General features: G+C 52.2%; 1 protein-coding gene across 5 annotated transcripts in view; it reads right to left on the reverse strand.

The window, feature by feature from the left end:
* HECTD4 (HECT domain E3 ubiquitin protein ligase 4) overlaps nt 1-16,565 on the reverse strand; it is a 194,455-nt gene that overhangs the window by 11,159 nt on the left and 166,731 nt on the right. For 4 of the 5 annotated variants that reach the window (XM_045457014.1, XM_045457012.1, XM_045457013.1 and 1 more), the window contains exons 57-67: nt 15,698-15,903; nt 15,263-15,393; nt 14,517-14,722; nt 12,518-12,697; nt 8,334-9,640; nt 7,127-7,334; nt 4,876-5,099; nt 4,631-4,782; nt 3,137-3,243; nt 2,540-2,663; nt 87-277 (exon numbers count right to left, since the gene is read on the reverse strand). In XM_045457014.1, coding sequence (XP_045312970.1) covers nt 87-277; nt 2,540-2,663; nt 3,137-3,243; nt 4,631-4,782; nt 4,876-5,099; nt 7,127-7,334; nt 8,334-9,640; nt 12,518-12,697; nt 14,517-14,722; nt 15,263-15,393; nt 15,698-15,903 — 3,036 coding nt within the window. The remainder of the gene's footprint in view (nt 1-86; nt 278-2,539; nt 2,664-3,136; nt 3,244-4,630; nt 4,783-4,875; nt 5,100-7,126; nt 7,335-8,333; nt 9,641-12,517; nt 12,698-14,516; nt 14,723-15,262; nt 15,394-15,697; nt 15,904-16,565) is intronic. The other variant, XM_045457011.1, reaches the window with a different exon arrangement.

The raw sequence follows: 16,565 nt of genomic DNA on the forward strand, positions 1-16,565 counted from the left end.
GCCCACGTGGCTCACGGCAGGCGCGCCTACCCCAGCGGCGGCGCAGGGGACGGTCCCCGAAAGCCAGACCCCCGGGACCCACATACTCAGGAGACAGGCCACTCTGGGGTCGGCGGCGTCTGCGGGGTCCAGATACACCTCGTGGGGGTGGAGCCTCGCGGGCGTGATGGCGAGATGGCGGCACAGCCGGTTGATGTACTGCACGAGCGCCACGTCCATCTCCAGCGTCCACTTCCTTGAGGCCTTGTGCGCGTGTCGGACATCGATGCAGGCACACCTGGGGCCGGGGGAGAAGGGCGAGGTGGGGCGGGGCCGCCGGGGACACCGGGGACTCCTCCTCGGGACGCCGGGTCGCGACCCAGCGGGAGGAGGGAGCAGAGCAGGCCGTAGGGGCCGGAAAGGCACATCCCTCCTGGGGTTTGGCGACGCGCGCCCCCAGGTGTTCCCTCCTGCGCGGGGCGAGGGCGCCTGGTTAGGGCTGGGGCTCGGGAGCCCTTGGACTCAAATCTCGGCCACCTGGCGACCCGAGCCACAAAGAAGCCTGCTTTCTGAGCCTCGGCTTCCTCACCTATACGATGGAGCCATAGCGGCGGCGCTGGCCTCATGAGAGCTCGCTGAGGGTGCGCACGGCCAGGGCCCGAGAAGCCACCGGCCGCCGGCCTCACCGAAGCCTTTACCCTCTGCCAGCGGCCCCGTCCCAGGGTTGGCGCCGGGAGCTACGCCAACAGGCAAAGGTGTGTTTGTGAGGGCAGCACTTTAACTGCAGCCACATCACACACGACGCAAGTGCCCACGGCTACGGGACCGCGGAGTCCTCTGCTGCGGTGACACTGAATGACGAGGAAGAACGAAAAAGGCAAACGTCTGGTCTGATCCCACTTCCGTAGCACTGAAAAACTCTACCCCCAGAAAATGTTGGGAGACACGTTTACGGAAGCCCCCTGGGCACCGAATCACAGGCCCTCTCCCCTGTGCCTGCCTATACTGCATGGGCTTTTAATTACCCGCGCACGTCCTTAACCTGCAAACGTTCAGCTGCTTACCCGAGAGAGGCAGGCAGGCTGGTGGGTGGATGGGTGCCTTAGCTCCGGAGCTCGCAGCACCTTAACTGGGCCACGTGCCGCACAGGGTGCATCCTGCCAGGAGGGCCTTCCTTGGGGCAATGGCAGAACCTCTCCGGACAGGCCTCCTCCCTCCTACCCAAGCAGCGCTTAGAGAGCGAGCTTCCTCTGTGGGATCCCCTCACAGCCCCCCCACACTGGCTGCCCTTGGGCCCGGTGTCAGAAGGGGCTCAGGGCACAGGGTGGCCCCGTGACACGCCGGAACGAGCCCTTTAGCTGCAACAAACACGTCACTTGGAAATCCGTTTGTAATCCAATTTGCACCCTTCCCACTTCAAATGCACTTTCTAGTCCAAAACAGGTGATTCTACTTTTCAAAAGCCCCAGAGTTCTCTCCCCTACTGGCTTACTAAGAAACTCGTTCCTGCCACCATGATGCAGGCCCATCCAGGGATGGACCCGGAGCCTTCCGTGAAGGAACAAAATGGCGGAACCAAGCAGCAAACGGCTTCTGAATCCTGAAAGTGGCTTTTTGAGAGGCATGCTCGAGGCAGCCATTCTTTCCCTGACGCCGGGCACACCTTGCTTTGAGCGCCAGGGGTGAGCGCTGGAGTAGGGTAGGCAGGTGTCTTCCAGTTTGCAGATGTCACGCCTGCCTGGGACTCCCTTGTGGCTAGAAAGGGGAAACCATCCTTGTCTGGCCCTGGGGACCTGGCGGGCAGTGACCTTGCTGTGCTCCTGCCTGGGAGGGAGAGAGAGTGGGCAACGGAGACTCGGAGACAACGCGGGACTCTGAGGAACAAAGGGTCTTTGGAAAGAGAAGTCATTCCTGTTAGTGGCTGAAGCGTATCTCCCCCTCACCCCTTTCCTAATGAAGTTAAAGGAGGTCATAAGGGCGGGGCCCAGACCAGCAGACTGGTGTCCTCATCAGAAGCGGGCAGGCAGTGGCCCGTGTGCGCGCAGTGAGAAGGTGACCTTCTGTCCATAAGGCAAGGACAGAACTCAGGAAAAACCAACCCTGTTGAGCCCTTGACCTCCAGAACTGTGAGAAAATGAATTTATTGTTTAGAACAGAGTCTGTTTCCAAACAGGTTCTAACACCCACTTTAATAATTCTGAAAAATTTGAAAATAACTCAGTAGGCATTAAGAAAGGCAGACAGAATGGTTCCCTGGAAGGATTTTCTTGGGAATACATCCGGTGGCTGAAAACGATTTTTTTTTTTTTTTTTTTTTTTTAAGAGAGAGAGAGCACGAGAGCAGGGTGGGGGAGAGAGAGAGAGGGAGGGAGGGAGAGAGAAGAGCGAGAATCCCAAGCAGGCTTCACACTGAGCGTGGGGGGCTCGAACCCATATCCCTAGGATCATGACCTGGGCCAAAATCAGGAGTTGGACACTGAACTGACAGAGCCATCCAGGTGCTCCCCCCCAAAAATTTTTATACAAGGTATCAACTGGGTTGAGAGACATAACTTCTTACCTCTCAAAGTGAAGGTCATAACCACAGGATAAAATCGCCCTCCAGACGCTACGGATGTCTTGCTTGGCTCGGTCAATGACAAACTTGTGAAATCCTTCCAAGGTCAGATACTTCTCCTCAGGGACTGATGGAGAAGCGTTCAGACTGTTAGGAGTTTGGTAGAACCTCCCACTGCAGGGGCCTCACTACAGGCCCTCAGACGCCTCTGGCAGGGCCCGATCCACGCAGTGCCCACCTCCCACCCCTCCAGGGTCCGTCACCGACCTGGCACAACCTGCGACCTCGTGAGGTCAGCGAGCCACAGCCTGACTCTTCTCCAGCTCTGCTTGGGCCTTTATGAAGCTCAAGTTCTAATGCCCAGTAAGTGCCTTCTGGAAGCGAATTTCTAAGCAGATCTCCAGATCTTTACTTTCAATCACCATCATCTACTTTTCACCTTGGATACATGGTATTTTGGGAGCTGCTATGCTGACCTCCGTAAATTCACAAAGATGGCATTGAGGCTCTGCCTCACCTAAACCCCAAGGGAGCCCAGCCAGTCAGACAAATGCTGGGTCCAGGGGCCTACCAGTCTCCAGGCCCAAGTTACTCATTCACCTTCTTGTTTTTTGGTGGGTGACTTCTCTGGGTCCTTCTCATCTGGCTTGCTCTTTTCTGGGGACTTTGGCTTCACAGTTGGCTTCTTCTCACTTAAGGCAGTCCTGCTATAGACCAAAGCACTGCAATCAGAATTCCTGTGCCTACACCTTGTCCTGACAGAGGACATACAGAGCCTCACACACGCATTAGTTCAGACTCCCCCCCCCCCCCCCGGCACCCCCCCATGGCCTGCAGTTCCCACAGGGCTGGGCTCAAGACCAGCTCTGTTCTCACCAAGGGGTTTACTGAGCAAATTAGGACAAAATGATGCCTTAACTATGAAAACTCTGAAAGAGATGCTTTTTGAATGTTCCTTCTACATACTTTTGAGCTGCACAAAGAAGCAGTCACTAGTCAGATGTAGCCAAAGTTTAAATTAAAATAAAATAACAAACTCAATTCCTTGATCATACTGGCCACATTTCAAGCGCTCAGTGGCCACCTGTGGCTAGTGGCTACCGCATTCAACAGCACAGACAGGGAAACAGCACAGATTTCCATCACAGAAAAGTCTATTGTACGGTTCTGGTTTGTAAGCACCACTTATATATAATTAATTAATGAAAGGACAGGTGATTTTTCTGATCCTTTAAACAATTCCTCTAGAGACTCCTGCCAGGTCACACTTTGCTATCGAAGATTCAGTTTTGAGTTCCTGAGAGTCATCTGCCTATGTCTGCAGAAAATTCTGTTAATTATGTGTGCACACCCACACACGAAATACTATGGCGCTATAAAAAAAAAAAAAAAAGGGCACGAAGTTATTTTTGTGTTGATACGGGGTCATCCCCAAGATTAGTAGTAAATGGAAACAGCAAGGGGTAGGCCCTGTGTACAGTATGGAGACATGTGGGAGAACGCTCATGTGCTTGTGTGTACACAGAAGAGTTCTGGAAGGCTCTGGAAGTAACACTGGCAATCTCACGGAGAGCGGCAAGAAGATTTAGATGGAGAAGAGGTGTCGCTTTTGACTGCATATGCTGTTGAATTTTGTACTATTTTAAAATTTAAGAAAATAATACATATGCACCAATAAAAGGTTATACACTTAACTGTTAAAAGCGGGTTGCTATATATGAAGTAACGATATGTTTTTAATATGCATTTTACAGTTTTTCTGTATGACCTATGCATTCTTCGTGTGGTTAAAAGAAGTCAGATTTTTTTTTTTTTTTTTTTTTTTTTTTAACAATTCTGTACATTTTGGATGTCGTACTACTTCAGACTGGCCTGCTTTCCAGCCTGCATGGTCCAGATTTTACTACACTTATGGGTAAAATGGAACACTGTGTCTCTGAGTGGACGAAGCCGGGGACCAAGACGGCGCAGCAGCAAAGAAGAGCCAGGGTGCCTGCACCTCTGGGGAGCAAGGAGAGCCTTGCGGGGAAACTGTCAGGGCGGCGGCCCCGTGTCCCCTGGCGGACGCACACGCCGGGCCCCTCGGACGCGCACCTGACACTGTTGAGCACAGCCTTGTCCTTGGCGGGCGGCTTGGTGATGGGCCGCTTGGTGCTCACCACCTTCACGGGGTGCTGCTCCTTCCCGCCCTTGCTGTATTTGCTCTTGTCGAACTTGGGCTTCGGCACGCCGTATTTCCTCAGGATCTGTGGGCACCAGAGGGAGGGAGGGTCCTCGGGCTCAGCCCAAGGCGCACCTGAGGCCCGGCACGCGGGGGGGGGGCGGGGCGGGGCATCTACCTGCGTGAGCTGGTCTTCCAGCACCTTTTTCGGAGGCCGGACGTTGGTGAAGAAGAGGTGGAGGAGGTTGCCTGGGGTCTGGGAGTTGATCTGCTCCTTGCTAAGATAAATGTCCGACACTTTGATGGGCTTTGCCGGTGTCAGGCTCAGCATCTGTTCCGAATGGGCACAGCTCTTAAATATCTCCGTCAGCACCTCCCTGGCACCGGGCACCAGCTTCTCACCTGTGACGAAACGGGGGAGGACAAAACAATTCTGCCGTGAACGTGCTACGTCAGGAGGAGCCTTGCAGCATGTTCTCAGAAACAGCTCATCTTGGAACGTGGGTAATAGACGTTTAGTGGCAGTGAGGAGCAGGCCACCAAAACCTGGTTTCCCCTTCGTGGGCACACACCCCAGCCGCACTCCCGGCCCGCCCTGCTGCTGGGTGTGGTCCTGGGACAGGACACGGGAGCAATCCTGGGCCAGCCTGCCCTCCTCTGCGCTTATCCCCTCCACCGGCTGCACGGACACGACAACCCCCTGGGACTCGGACCTCAGCACTCACCCTGGATCCTTCCATGTGCAAGAAACACACTTCCACTGGGTTTGAGCCACTGTCCTCTTAGGGCTACTTAGCGCAGCAGTTTAATCTACCTTAACGTCAACCACACGTTTGTGATGGGCAGTCCCGAAGGAACAAGAGAGTACAGAGTCTGCAAGTGCTTTTAGTGCAAAGCGCAAGCTGTCGAGCACATCTCGCATTATTAGTGTGCTTCAAGACTTGAGCAAGTGGGAAAAGAAAGTTCTCTTAGATATAAGAAGATTGTCCATGAGCACAAGAAAAAAAAGTTGGGTGCTTAACCGACTGAGTCACCCAGGCGCCCCTAAAATAAACAAACTTAAAAAAATTTTTTTTAATTTTACCAGTTTGTTCGTTGTGGACATTTTGCATTAACTTTGACTTCTATAAATATAGAACCAAAATATTATTTATCTACATTACAGAGATTTTTGGAGCCCATCAAATTTTGTGCCCAAGACCTCACTTCCCTCACCCTGGTCCCAGCCCTGAGGGAATATTTCAAAATTTTATGATTGGGGCAACAACAAAGCCCATATTTGGTATCATATTTTTGTACTTGTGGAACATGAAACAAATTCTATAATACTACTATGAAATTTCAAATATTCAAGATTTAGAAAAAAAAGGACATGGATGAAAAATGTTGAGCAAGACTAGGAAAAAAAAAAAAAAAAAAAGACCACACAAAAGACTGTAATCCTAACAAGAAAATAACCACTGTTTCTAAGTGAGGCAAGCCGTCGGCCTCAGATGGGAGTCTGCTGCTAGATTCTGCTCAGCGGGGCCTCGGGGCCCACGTCCTGGATGAACACTCCGTATCACACAAAAGAAGCGGGGAAGCCACAGAGGGTCCACCCCAAAGAGTCGTCAGAATGACAAAGTGGGACTTGGTGAATAAGGAGCTGGAACTGTTTCTTCCCCAAGAATTAGAGCAGAGGTGGAGACATTTACTGTCCTCAAGCAAATGACCAAATGATCACCAGCAACGTGCTTGGTATGTTCCAGCTCCACAGGACAGAACAAAATAAATACATCTGAACTTGAACAGAGGGAAGCCTGGCTAGATAAAAAGCAAAATGGGACTTGAATGCAAGTCCACTCTCGAGCCCGAAGAGAGTTGTGGCACGGCCGCTCCCGGTGGTCTCCTGGCTGGAACGCAGCGGTGCCCCGATGGCCCTCAGAACCCTGCCGCAAGCCGGGCAAAGAACCTCTTGTCCCAAATCCACGACACCCTCCACATCATTTCTCAAATCACCAACCCCTAGAGGTGCCCCCCAAAGTTCCTTTCTCAGGTAAGAGGTTAAAAATAGGGGATTATTGAGGGGCACCTGGGTGGCTCAGTCAGTTGAGTGTCCGACTTCAGCTCAGGTCACGATCTTGCGGTTCGGGAGTTCAAGCCCCATGTCGGGCTCTGTGCTGACAGCTCAGAGCCCGGAGCCTGCTTCAGATTCTGTGTCCCCCTCTCTCTCCGCCCCACCCCTGCTTGTACTCTGTCTCTGTCTTTCAGAAATGAACAAAAAAAAATTAAAAAAAAATAAACCAACATTAAAAAAAATTGGGGATAGTGGGAAAAAAACAGGGGATGTTGGGTACAAAGAAGGGAGAGGACTTTTGCTCATTTTTTCCTGTAAATTTAAAACTGCTCAAAAAACAGTCTATTTATTAAGAAAAAAATCCATAACCCACCTTTAATTGATTTATCATTGAAATAATCTTCTAGCCCTGGGCTCCCCTGAGTATCAAACAGACTCTGATTTACTACAGATACAGTGAGAATCTCCTCCGTTGACATCTCCATCAATTCATCTTCACCGTCCAAACTTGACAAACCGATCAAGTCATTGTTGTTAAATAAACTTGCTCGAATTTTCTCAATTTTGGCTCGGGATCTTATCTGTGCGAACAAAGAAAAGGGTCAGGATTGGAGGAGAGGAATGAATGGCCTTGTTTTCCTTCCTGCCTTTCCCTGAAACCCTGTCCTCGTCTTCAGTGCCGTGAGTGCGGTCTGACCCTGCTAGCTGGCCTCCTCCTGGTAAGGTCTCCGCCACATGCCAATAGCACTAACTTGGAAGGGAACATCTCAAGCGGAAATCTCTGTCACTACTCCCTGGCCAGGTCTGTGGCTTTACTCTGATGCCCAGGGAGCTAAAGTCCATGCCTGGCTCTGAAAAAGCCCCCAGGCAGAGGGTGCATAGATTAAGAGAAGCGATTCCAGGGAAGAAGCCAACCACCAGGTTCTTGAGCTTTCCTGTCAGAGCTCCCTGGAAGAGGAAGGTGAGGCACGTTTCCTTCTGAGGGCCTTCGTCTCCGTGTCCAGGGAGGCGAGGACAGTTTTACTCTGAGCCTGATCCCCTTACACAAGGGTGCAGGAAGACACAGGAGGTGGGATTTCTAGACAAGGAGGCCCAAGAAGCAGATGGGATCTTGATGTGTAAATGTGATCTGGAAACTCAGAATCTCTCCAGCAGAACGGCAAGTCTGTTCTCACGCTCATCAGTAAAGATCCCTCCCGCCAATGGCAACATTTACAACGACCCAAGGCCACTCAAAGCTATAACGGCAGGCCTGAGCTGGATCGCGCTTGATGAAGCCCATCCGCAAGGAAAGGCAGGCCCCTCAGAACCCTCTGCCTCCCTCCCACACTCAGCAAGAACTGCAGGACTTCATGAGATCAGACTTGACATCACTCGCAGAGATGTGACCTCAAACACAGATAATCAACATAGTAAGTCATTGCGGTTTCCAAGAGCCGTTTCAGGGAGCTCCCTAAGTGCCCCCGGGTCACCTAGCAGTTAATCCCTCGGAAAGGACATTGGAGGGTTTAAAGAGGCTTGGGGGGGGTGGTTCAAGCCGCTCATGATTTCAGTGGTTGCTGAAGCGTGAGCGCCATTACCTCCACGACCGCGAAGCCTTTGATGGGGCGTGCTGCGAGGGGCTGGTTGTCCAGGGACGTGACCGTGTACGCGGAGCCCATGTCCGACACAGAGGCCGTCTCTGCGTTGTCCAGTGGCTCCGCCAGGCTGCCCAGGCTGCCCAGACTGCCAGTGCTACACAGGGAAATGTCTAGACTCTCCTGGCTGGACACCACGTGGGGCTCCAATACGCCAGGAGGGATGGGCGGCTCAGGGCCTGAGGGCAGCGGATCCACGGAGAGGTCACTGACTGTCTGCGAGATGCCCTGGGAGCTGCAGGTGGAGGCCTGGCTGGTGGAAGCGGACGCGCTCACGCTCATGGCAGGGGTCAGGCTGCTGGACGTGCTGACCTCCAGGCTGTCTGTGCTGGGGAAGCCGAGGGTCTTCTCTGCCTCGGCTTTTCCATCGCCGCCCTCGGCCTTGTCCTTCGGCTTCCTGGGGTCTTCGTCCTGCAGGGGGATGTAGATCTCGTCTTTGAAGACCCCGCCGTGGGCATTGCAGGCCTTGCGGATAGCACCTCTGACGATGCCCTCGTCCAGGTGGGTGGGGATCCCAGAGATGACCAGCAGGCGGCTGTGGGCGGTGGGGCCCACCAGCGCCTGGCAGGCGTCGGCGATGGCGTCGCTCGTCACGCCCAGGCCCTGCGGGTCCTTCCTGGTGAGGTGCCGGAGAATGATGAGCAGGGTGAGGGCTCGATGAAACCACAGCATGTCCTCGGGCTTGCTGCCCCCGATGCTGAGCATGGCGGAGTCGGACTCCACTGAGCGCGAGGACTGGCGCTTCCCGGAGGAGGAGGCCTTTTCCCGCTTCATCTTGACTTTTTTCCTCTTAGACAGGAGGCTGGGGCTCTGTGGCGTCTGTCCCGGGGAGGAGGACGAGGAGGACGAGGAGTCGCTGAGATTGGGGGCGGTCGTTGAGGGCACCCCACTGGCCGTGACACTCATGTTTGTGGGCAGGGTCACTTCAGCCACCGCCAGGCAGCCTTCCATGAGCGCGTGAAAGTAGGTGGAGAACCTGCCGTGGTCCGCGGCCGCCACCGCCCCGGAGCCTCCGCAGGTGCCGCCCGAGACCCAGCTCTGGGTCTCCTCGTCATACAGCTTATGGAGCTCCGACTGCAGGGCCATCAGCATGGCCAGACAGGGGTTCAGCTGGAGGGCGATGGACGAGGACAGGCCAGCAGGGTGCTTCCTCTGCTCCAGGGCGTGCACCGTGCGCAGCAGCTCCGCCAGGAGATGGAAAACAAGCTCCTTCACACAGGCCGCCATGTCCGTGGTCCACAGGAAGTTTCCTGAGGCAAATATAAAACAGTAACAGCAGCGGTCACTTGCACGGCCCTGATTCTGTACTAGGGACCATTCCCGGCCACGTGACGCACTCCGCCCTCCCGGCAACCTCGAGAGAGGCAGGACCTACGCTACTCACCCCCATCTCACACATGAAGCAGAAGCAGAGGCTCCAAGAGCTGAAGCCTGGCCGGCTGGCCCCAGAGCCTACGGCCTTAACCCCCGTGCCACACGATTGTGCAGAGCCGGCGTCTATGGCTCACACCAAAAAAAAGTCATTTTCTTTCTCATAAGGTTATCAAGCGAGTTAGTGACAGGTCACGAGAACAGGACTTCCCAAACCATGAGACGCTTACTCTGGGGGCACACAATCCAATTTTATCAGCTAGCACAGAAATCCACACTGACAAGGTATCCTAACTCCTCTTCCAGCCCTGGTTTTTTCAACAAGAAAGCCTTACTGTGAGCTGGTGTATATATTATATATATATTATAATATGTATATATTATATATATATTATAATATGTATATATTATATATATATTATAATATGTATATATTATAATATATATATCCTTGACAGACAGTGGGCCACAGACCCAGAGCCTCTGACAGGCAGCAACAGTCAGAATTTCCTAACAGTAACCATTTTTATCTTTAACCTTCTGGTTATAGCAAGAGATACTAATTTTCCACTTAAAGTAGCAACATAAAACTCCCCTTAAAGTTTAAAAAAAAGAGGAAAGAGCTGATTGCCAGAAAATCAATAAACGCTGACAAACATGATTCACAGACATGGTGGAAATCACATAAAGAAGGCATGACAAGGACTGAAGTTCAGGAAATTTGTCTAGGACAAGATGGGTCACAGGTTTCTATCAAGATCCCTTTGTGCCAGATGTGTATCTTAAATTCACACACTCATGCTGTGGGCACAGAGCCCCAAGGGCCAGGTCAGCTGACTTATCAAGAGTCTCCAATCAGGCTCAGCACCTATAAGGGGAGGGGATTAAACTGCCTGATCTCTTAGGGGAGATGCTGTTTTGTAACTATTTTAAGTTTGTTTATATATATATATATATATATTTTTTCAACGTTTATTTATTTTTGGGACAGAGAGAGACAGAGCATGAACGGGGGAGGGGCAGAGAGAGAGGGAGACACAGAATCGGAAACAGGCTCCAGGCTCTGAGCCATCAGCCCAGAGCCCGACGCGGGGCTCGAACTCACGGACCGCGAGATCGTGACCTGGCTGAAGTCGGACGCTTAACCGACTGCGCCACCCAGGCGCCCCTATTTATATATTTTTGAGAGGGAGGGCACAAGCTGGGGACAGGCAGAGAGAGAGGGAGGAAAAGAATCTCTGTGCTCACGGCGCAGAGCCCAACGCGGGGTTTGAACTCATGAACTGTGAGATTATGACCTGAGCCAAAATCAGGAGTTGGACCCTTAATCGACTGAGCCACCCAGGCATCCATTTCGTAACTTTAACTGGAAATGAACTCAGGGTTGTCATGCCATGTGGGCACTCATGAAGCCATTCGAGAGAACAAAGGTCACCCTCAGATGCTCATTTGACGTCCTTCCATTGTCCTTCCTCTGCTGTTTGCCATTTATATAAGAGGACAGTGTTGGAGAGAATTCTTCTCCACCAAGACTGCAAATGGCCGGTGAGTGGAGGCTGGTCACAGACATTTCCTTCCTACACTGGTTCCCCACTCACCTTCCCTGATCCCTCACCCAGTGTATTTTAAAGAATTTGGTTTCATTGCCAACATATAAAAACTGGAAAATTCACATCAATGTCTGCATTACCGGTTTTCGAAATGATGCAGCAATGAGTGGCAGGGCTCAGTGATTGTCTGATGGAACGTGAGGTGCCCAGGCCCACTTTCCTTCTATTTCCCCCATTTACATCACCTGTCTGACCCGAGAGCATTTAAGTCTGCAATATCATTTCCCGTCCAACATTTTATGATAAAAAAATTTCAAATACATGGGGAGGCTGAACTACTTACACAGTGAATGCCCGTACACCCACCACCTGGGTTCTCCCATTACCATTTTGCTAAATTTGCTCTTATGTACCTTTCTACCTATCTATTCATCCAGAAACTTATCTTAGGATTTGATTATTTCAAATTAAGTTGCAAACATCAGTCTGTTTTATCCCTGAACGCTTAAGCAGCCATATCATTAATGAAGTTCAATATTTATTTAGAATTTGAGGTAAATTTACACATGGTAAAATGTAAAACTCTAAAGTTTACCATTCTAAGAGTTTTGCCAAAATGCAACCCCCCCTTTAAAAAAATGTTTTTTCATGTTTATTTATTTTTGAGAGAGAGAGACACAGAGCACAAGCAGGGGAGGGGCAGAGAGAGGGACACACACAGAATCCGAAGCAGACTCCAGGCTCCGAGCTGTCAGCACAGAGCCCCTGGTGCGGGGCTCAAACTCATGGACCGTGAGATCATGTCCTGAGCCGAAGTCGAATGCTTAACTGAGCCACCCAGGCGCCCCCAAATGCAACCCCTTTTCAACCTTTCTGGAACTAGGAAGTCATGATGTTTGATTTTGCAATGTCATTCACTTCCATACCACCTTTTACCTCCAAAGTTACAAAAATGGCACATATTTGGGTTTTACAGTGAAGTATGGTAAAATTAATCTTATCTTCACGGTTAGTTGCTGCCCCTCAAAATAATGAAAACACCCCGCACGTCACGTGTTTAGAAGACTAGGCTATACCCTACTGTCCACTCTGCAAGCCCTCTTCCAATGACTGCAACCTGACAAGAGGCCACCAGCGTGCAAGCCCCTCCCTTTGGCACTGAGCCAGCTCGCGCAGGCCCGATCCTGGGGGGGAGGGAGGCCTTACCCAGCAGCTCCACCACTTGTAGGAGGACAGATGTTGGGATGGTGTCGGGCTCATCTTCGGATCTCCCTTCGCTATCCTCTAATCTCCAGGACAGCAGCTGCTCCGCGAAGGCCATGGCCAGAGGGAACTCCAGAGGCAAAGAATGCAATACCAGCACGGCTCCGGGCGGTGGAGACACCCCTGGAAGAGGGGCCAAGGAGAAAGGCTCATAACTGGCAGCACTGAAGCCAAAATAAACCTAAGAAAAGGACCCACCAGGTGTGCGTGGAAGAACAGGGCCGGAAAGCCCACCTGCTCATCTGTTGGAGGGGAAAAGAAACGTAACCCCCCCCCCCCGCCCCATTCCAGACCGTCAGCTGCAGGTGCAGGAGGAGCCAGAGGCCATCCCTCCGAGGAGTCCATTTGTTGGTACAACAACGGGACAAAGGGCAGCAACGAGAACAGGGAAGGAGACACTCCCCAGCTGGTTAGACACCCACCAGCCGAACGACCCAGCATGGAAATACTAAGTCAGACTCTAAAGGTGCTTCATTGGAACATTCCCATCTTGGTAAAGAAATAATCAGCCGTTTGGTGTGGCTGCAATCCTGTGAGACCATTAAGCTTATAATTAAGTTACAGAGCGGACCAGCTAGGGGTGCCCCAGACTAGCACTACCAGGGCCTTGGACTTTGATATTCTCTTATTACCCTATGTCACTGCCGTGGCCTGAATCTGGCCCGAGACGCAACAGTGAGAGGAAAAAGGCCCTGAGATCTGATCCCCCCTTGTATCCTGCACCGTACCCCAAGGCCCGCTACAAGTCCTGACCAGACAGAAGTCAGGGCGCCAGGGGCCTGGAGATCTCTGGACAAGTTCAGAAGGAACCATAGTGACTGGCCTGCACTTAGGGGTGAATGTTTATATAGTGATCACTGGGGAATGAGAAGATAGAGAACTTCTGTTTTATAATTATAAAGTTTAAAAAACAGCTAGTATAGGCAAAACGCTATGAAAAAATCAGTTCTAATAAAATGAGATCATAAAGTTGTTTAGCAATAACCAAATCACTTAAGTAGTCTCCTTTGGTTTCATTCCATAGAGACACAAGGACAGGGGCTGTGGAAAAGCCGAAGGCCCCGCCCCAACCCCCTGCCTTTTTTTTTTTTTTTTTTTTTTGAGAGAGAGAGAGAGAGTGTGAGCAGGGGAGGGAGCAGAGAGAGAGAGAGAGAGAGAGAGAGAGAGAGAGAGAGAGAGAATCTTCAGCAGACTCCACTCTCAGCACAGAGCCTGATGTGAGGCCCGATCCTACGACCCTGGTATCATAACCTGAGCCAAAATCAACAGTTGGATGATCAACTGAGCCAGCTGGGCACCCCTCTAATACATTTCATCGTGTCTAACAAACACACGTCCGTCTTTTCTTATCAAACGTGATGAGGAAGTGAGGTGGAAGTCTGTGACCAGGTTGTCCTTTCCTCTGTGTGTCTGCTCCGGACAGTCAGCTGGCCCCAGGGCATAGGTTTAGCCTCACCTCAACCTAAAACCATGCAGGCTTAGCAAAGAATGCTGGGGAGACAACACCAACTAGGCCTCCCACCAGGCGGTTCACCGCTTAGACTGGGGGGCGGGGAGCAGATGCTTACTGTGGCCTGAACCCCAGAGGAGCCACTCGCACTGGAGAGAATTTGGTTTCACGGAGAACTTGAGAAAGGCAGCTGGGAGTATTGCAGCTAAATCACAAGGCTGCTCTGTTCCCGTCACTCTAAAGAGCACCCACTGGCCATAAGAAAGGAACTGTCCACTGAAGTCCAGGCAGCAGGTGCAGGTCCTCCCTGGGCAGGAAGGGTGCTCCCTTCACCTCCTGTCCCTAAAATACACTATCCCAAGCACTTCTGCTCTTTACAGACTGGGCACTGGAACACAGCAAGGTACAAAATCCTTTCTATCTTCAAAGAGAAAGAGAGCAGAGAGTAACCTCAAGCTGTGCTGATCACCAAGAGCTAATTCAGAGACCTACCCAGTTTGATGTGGACCTTGTCCGTGGACAGGATCACAGAGGGGTACTGGTTGGCGGTAGGCGGCGGCGTGAGGCCGGTGTTGGCCGGAGATGCATCCCTCGGATAACACACGGCCTCGATCAGGTTTAGCTGGCCGTTCCGCTTGACTTTGTGGCCAAGCCCATAGACAAGCACCCGTGCCCATGGCGCCTTGTACAGGGAGGAGCTGAGGAGTGGAGGAGAGGAAGGGAGGAGAGTCAGCGGGGTCCGGGCGCACGCGCCAGGGATGGGGAGCAGACTCGGCCCCAGAAGGAGGGTCGGGATCGGGCATTTGTGAGTCATTCCCACCATTACATTTTTTTTTTTAATGTTTATTTATTTTTGAGACAAAGAGAGACAGAGGTGTGAGTGGGGGAGGGGCAGAGAGAGGGAGACACAATCCGAAGAAGGCTCCGGGCTCCGAGCTGTCAGCACAGGGCCCGACGTGGGGCTCAAACCCACAAACCGTGAGGTCATGACCTGAGCCAAAGTCGGATGCTTAACCGACTGAGCCACCCGGGTGCCCCCATTCCCACCATATTTTAGAAGGTCGTTCTTTATAAAGACTAATTTCCAAAACACAGAAATATGGAAAGAACTATAGATTATTTTCAAATATAGTATGCATTAAACAATAAAAACAATCTGAGTTTTTCTTCTGTCCATTTCACCAGAATCTATTTTTCTCTTCTCTCCCGTCACCTCTCCCGGAGAAGGGGCAACTTACTCTTTGCGGAATCCAGACTGACTTTCTTTGCACGACACCACGACGAAAGCCGCCCCGGGGAAGTTAACGTCCATGTTGACTTTGGACTCTGAGATGGGGAACTCTTCGGAGGGGAACTGCTCCGGGGCTGTCTGCAGAGACATTTAACCAGGAAAGGCACAGGGTACCCACAGGGGAGCATTTCACTTCCCAACTCCCAGGCAAGGGGCAGGGCCAACAACGCATGCGTGGTCACAGGCTCAGGAGGACCAGAAAGCCACCTGGGGCAAAGGCCAATGCAGATGGGACCAGGCGGGAAAGCCTCGAGGGAAAGGAGACTGGTTCGGAAGGCGGGGGCGGTTGGGGAAGCGAGAGGGTCATTCTCAGCAAACCAATAAGCCTTCCAATGAAAGGTGACAACCCCGGTTCAGGGAGAGTTGAGTGTCAGACCGGTACCTGCAGGAAAGAGCAGAGCTGTTTCGTCAGCTCCAACAGGCTCTCCTCGCCCTGGTGCAGGGTCCGGGTGATGGCCACGCTGAGCCACTCTCTCACTACATGGGAGCTGCCCTGGTAGAAGAGGTCTGTGGCCGAGCAGTTCTGGGAGCGCACGCAGTGCTGCAGGGACTGTGCCAGGAGGATGGAGCTGGAGCTGATGGTGCCATCTGGGGCCAGGAAAGAAGACCTAAGTGCCCCAGAACCGCAGCGGCCCATGGCTCCCAGGGAGAGCCTGGGAACCGACCAGCCACCCGTCCAGATAGCCAGGCCGGGACAGCTCGGACCCGGCACCTCGGCTAAGATGTTGCCGATCAGATCCCGCAGGCCGGCGGGGGATTTCACGTCAGTGGTCTATATTTTTGCTTTCTTTTAAGCAACGAAACCGATTCCTAAAATAAAATCTTAAGTGGAGACCCAAGTCTATTAAACACAAGTAGAGCAGCTTCGACGCAGGGGTTCCCACAGCCTGACCTACTGGCATGCCCTGGCCTGTCCTGGAGGCCCCAAGGAGCCGCTAAGGGAGTCTGTAAGGCGCGCGTTAGGCCATTAGGGCAGAGCTTCTTCCACATACATTTTAAAGCTTTCTGGGTATGTTTTGGAGCTTCTGAATTCTTGGGGTAGGCCAGGGGACCCCAGCACACACACATGGCCGGAACCCCACAGCTGGGAGGTGCCATCAGGCCTCGAGTGCCATCCGCCCTCTCACGCCTTGCTCCTATCTCAGATGCCGGGAGGTCGAGGGGAGCAGGTGGAGGCTGAGGTGCCGGGAAAGATGCAGGGGCTCCTCGGTCTTGGACTGGGCTAAGCAGATCCATTGCTTAGCGTTCAC

This window comes from Leopardus geoffroyi, chromosome D3 (assembly GCF_018350155.1).
Source record: "Leopardus geoffroyi isolate Oge1 chromosome D3, O.geoffroyi_Oge1_pat1.0, whole genome shotgun sequence".
NCBI lineage: Eukaryota > Metazoa > Chordata > Mammalia > Carnivora > Felidae > Leopardus > Leopardus geoffroyi.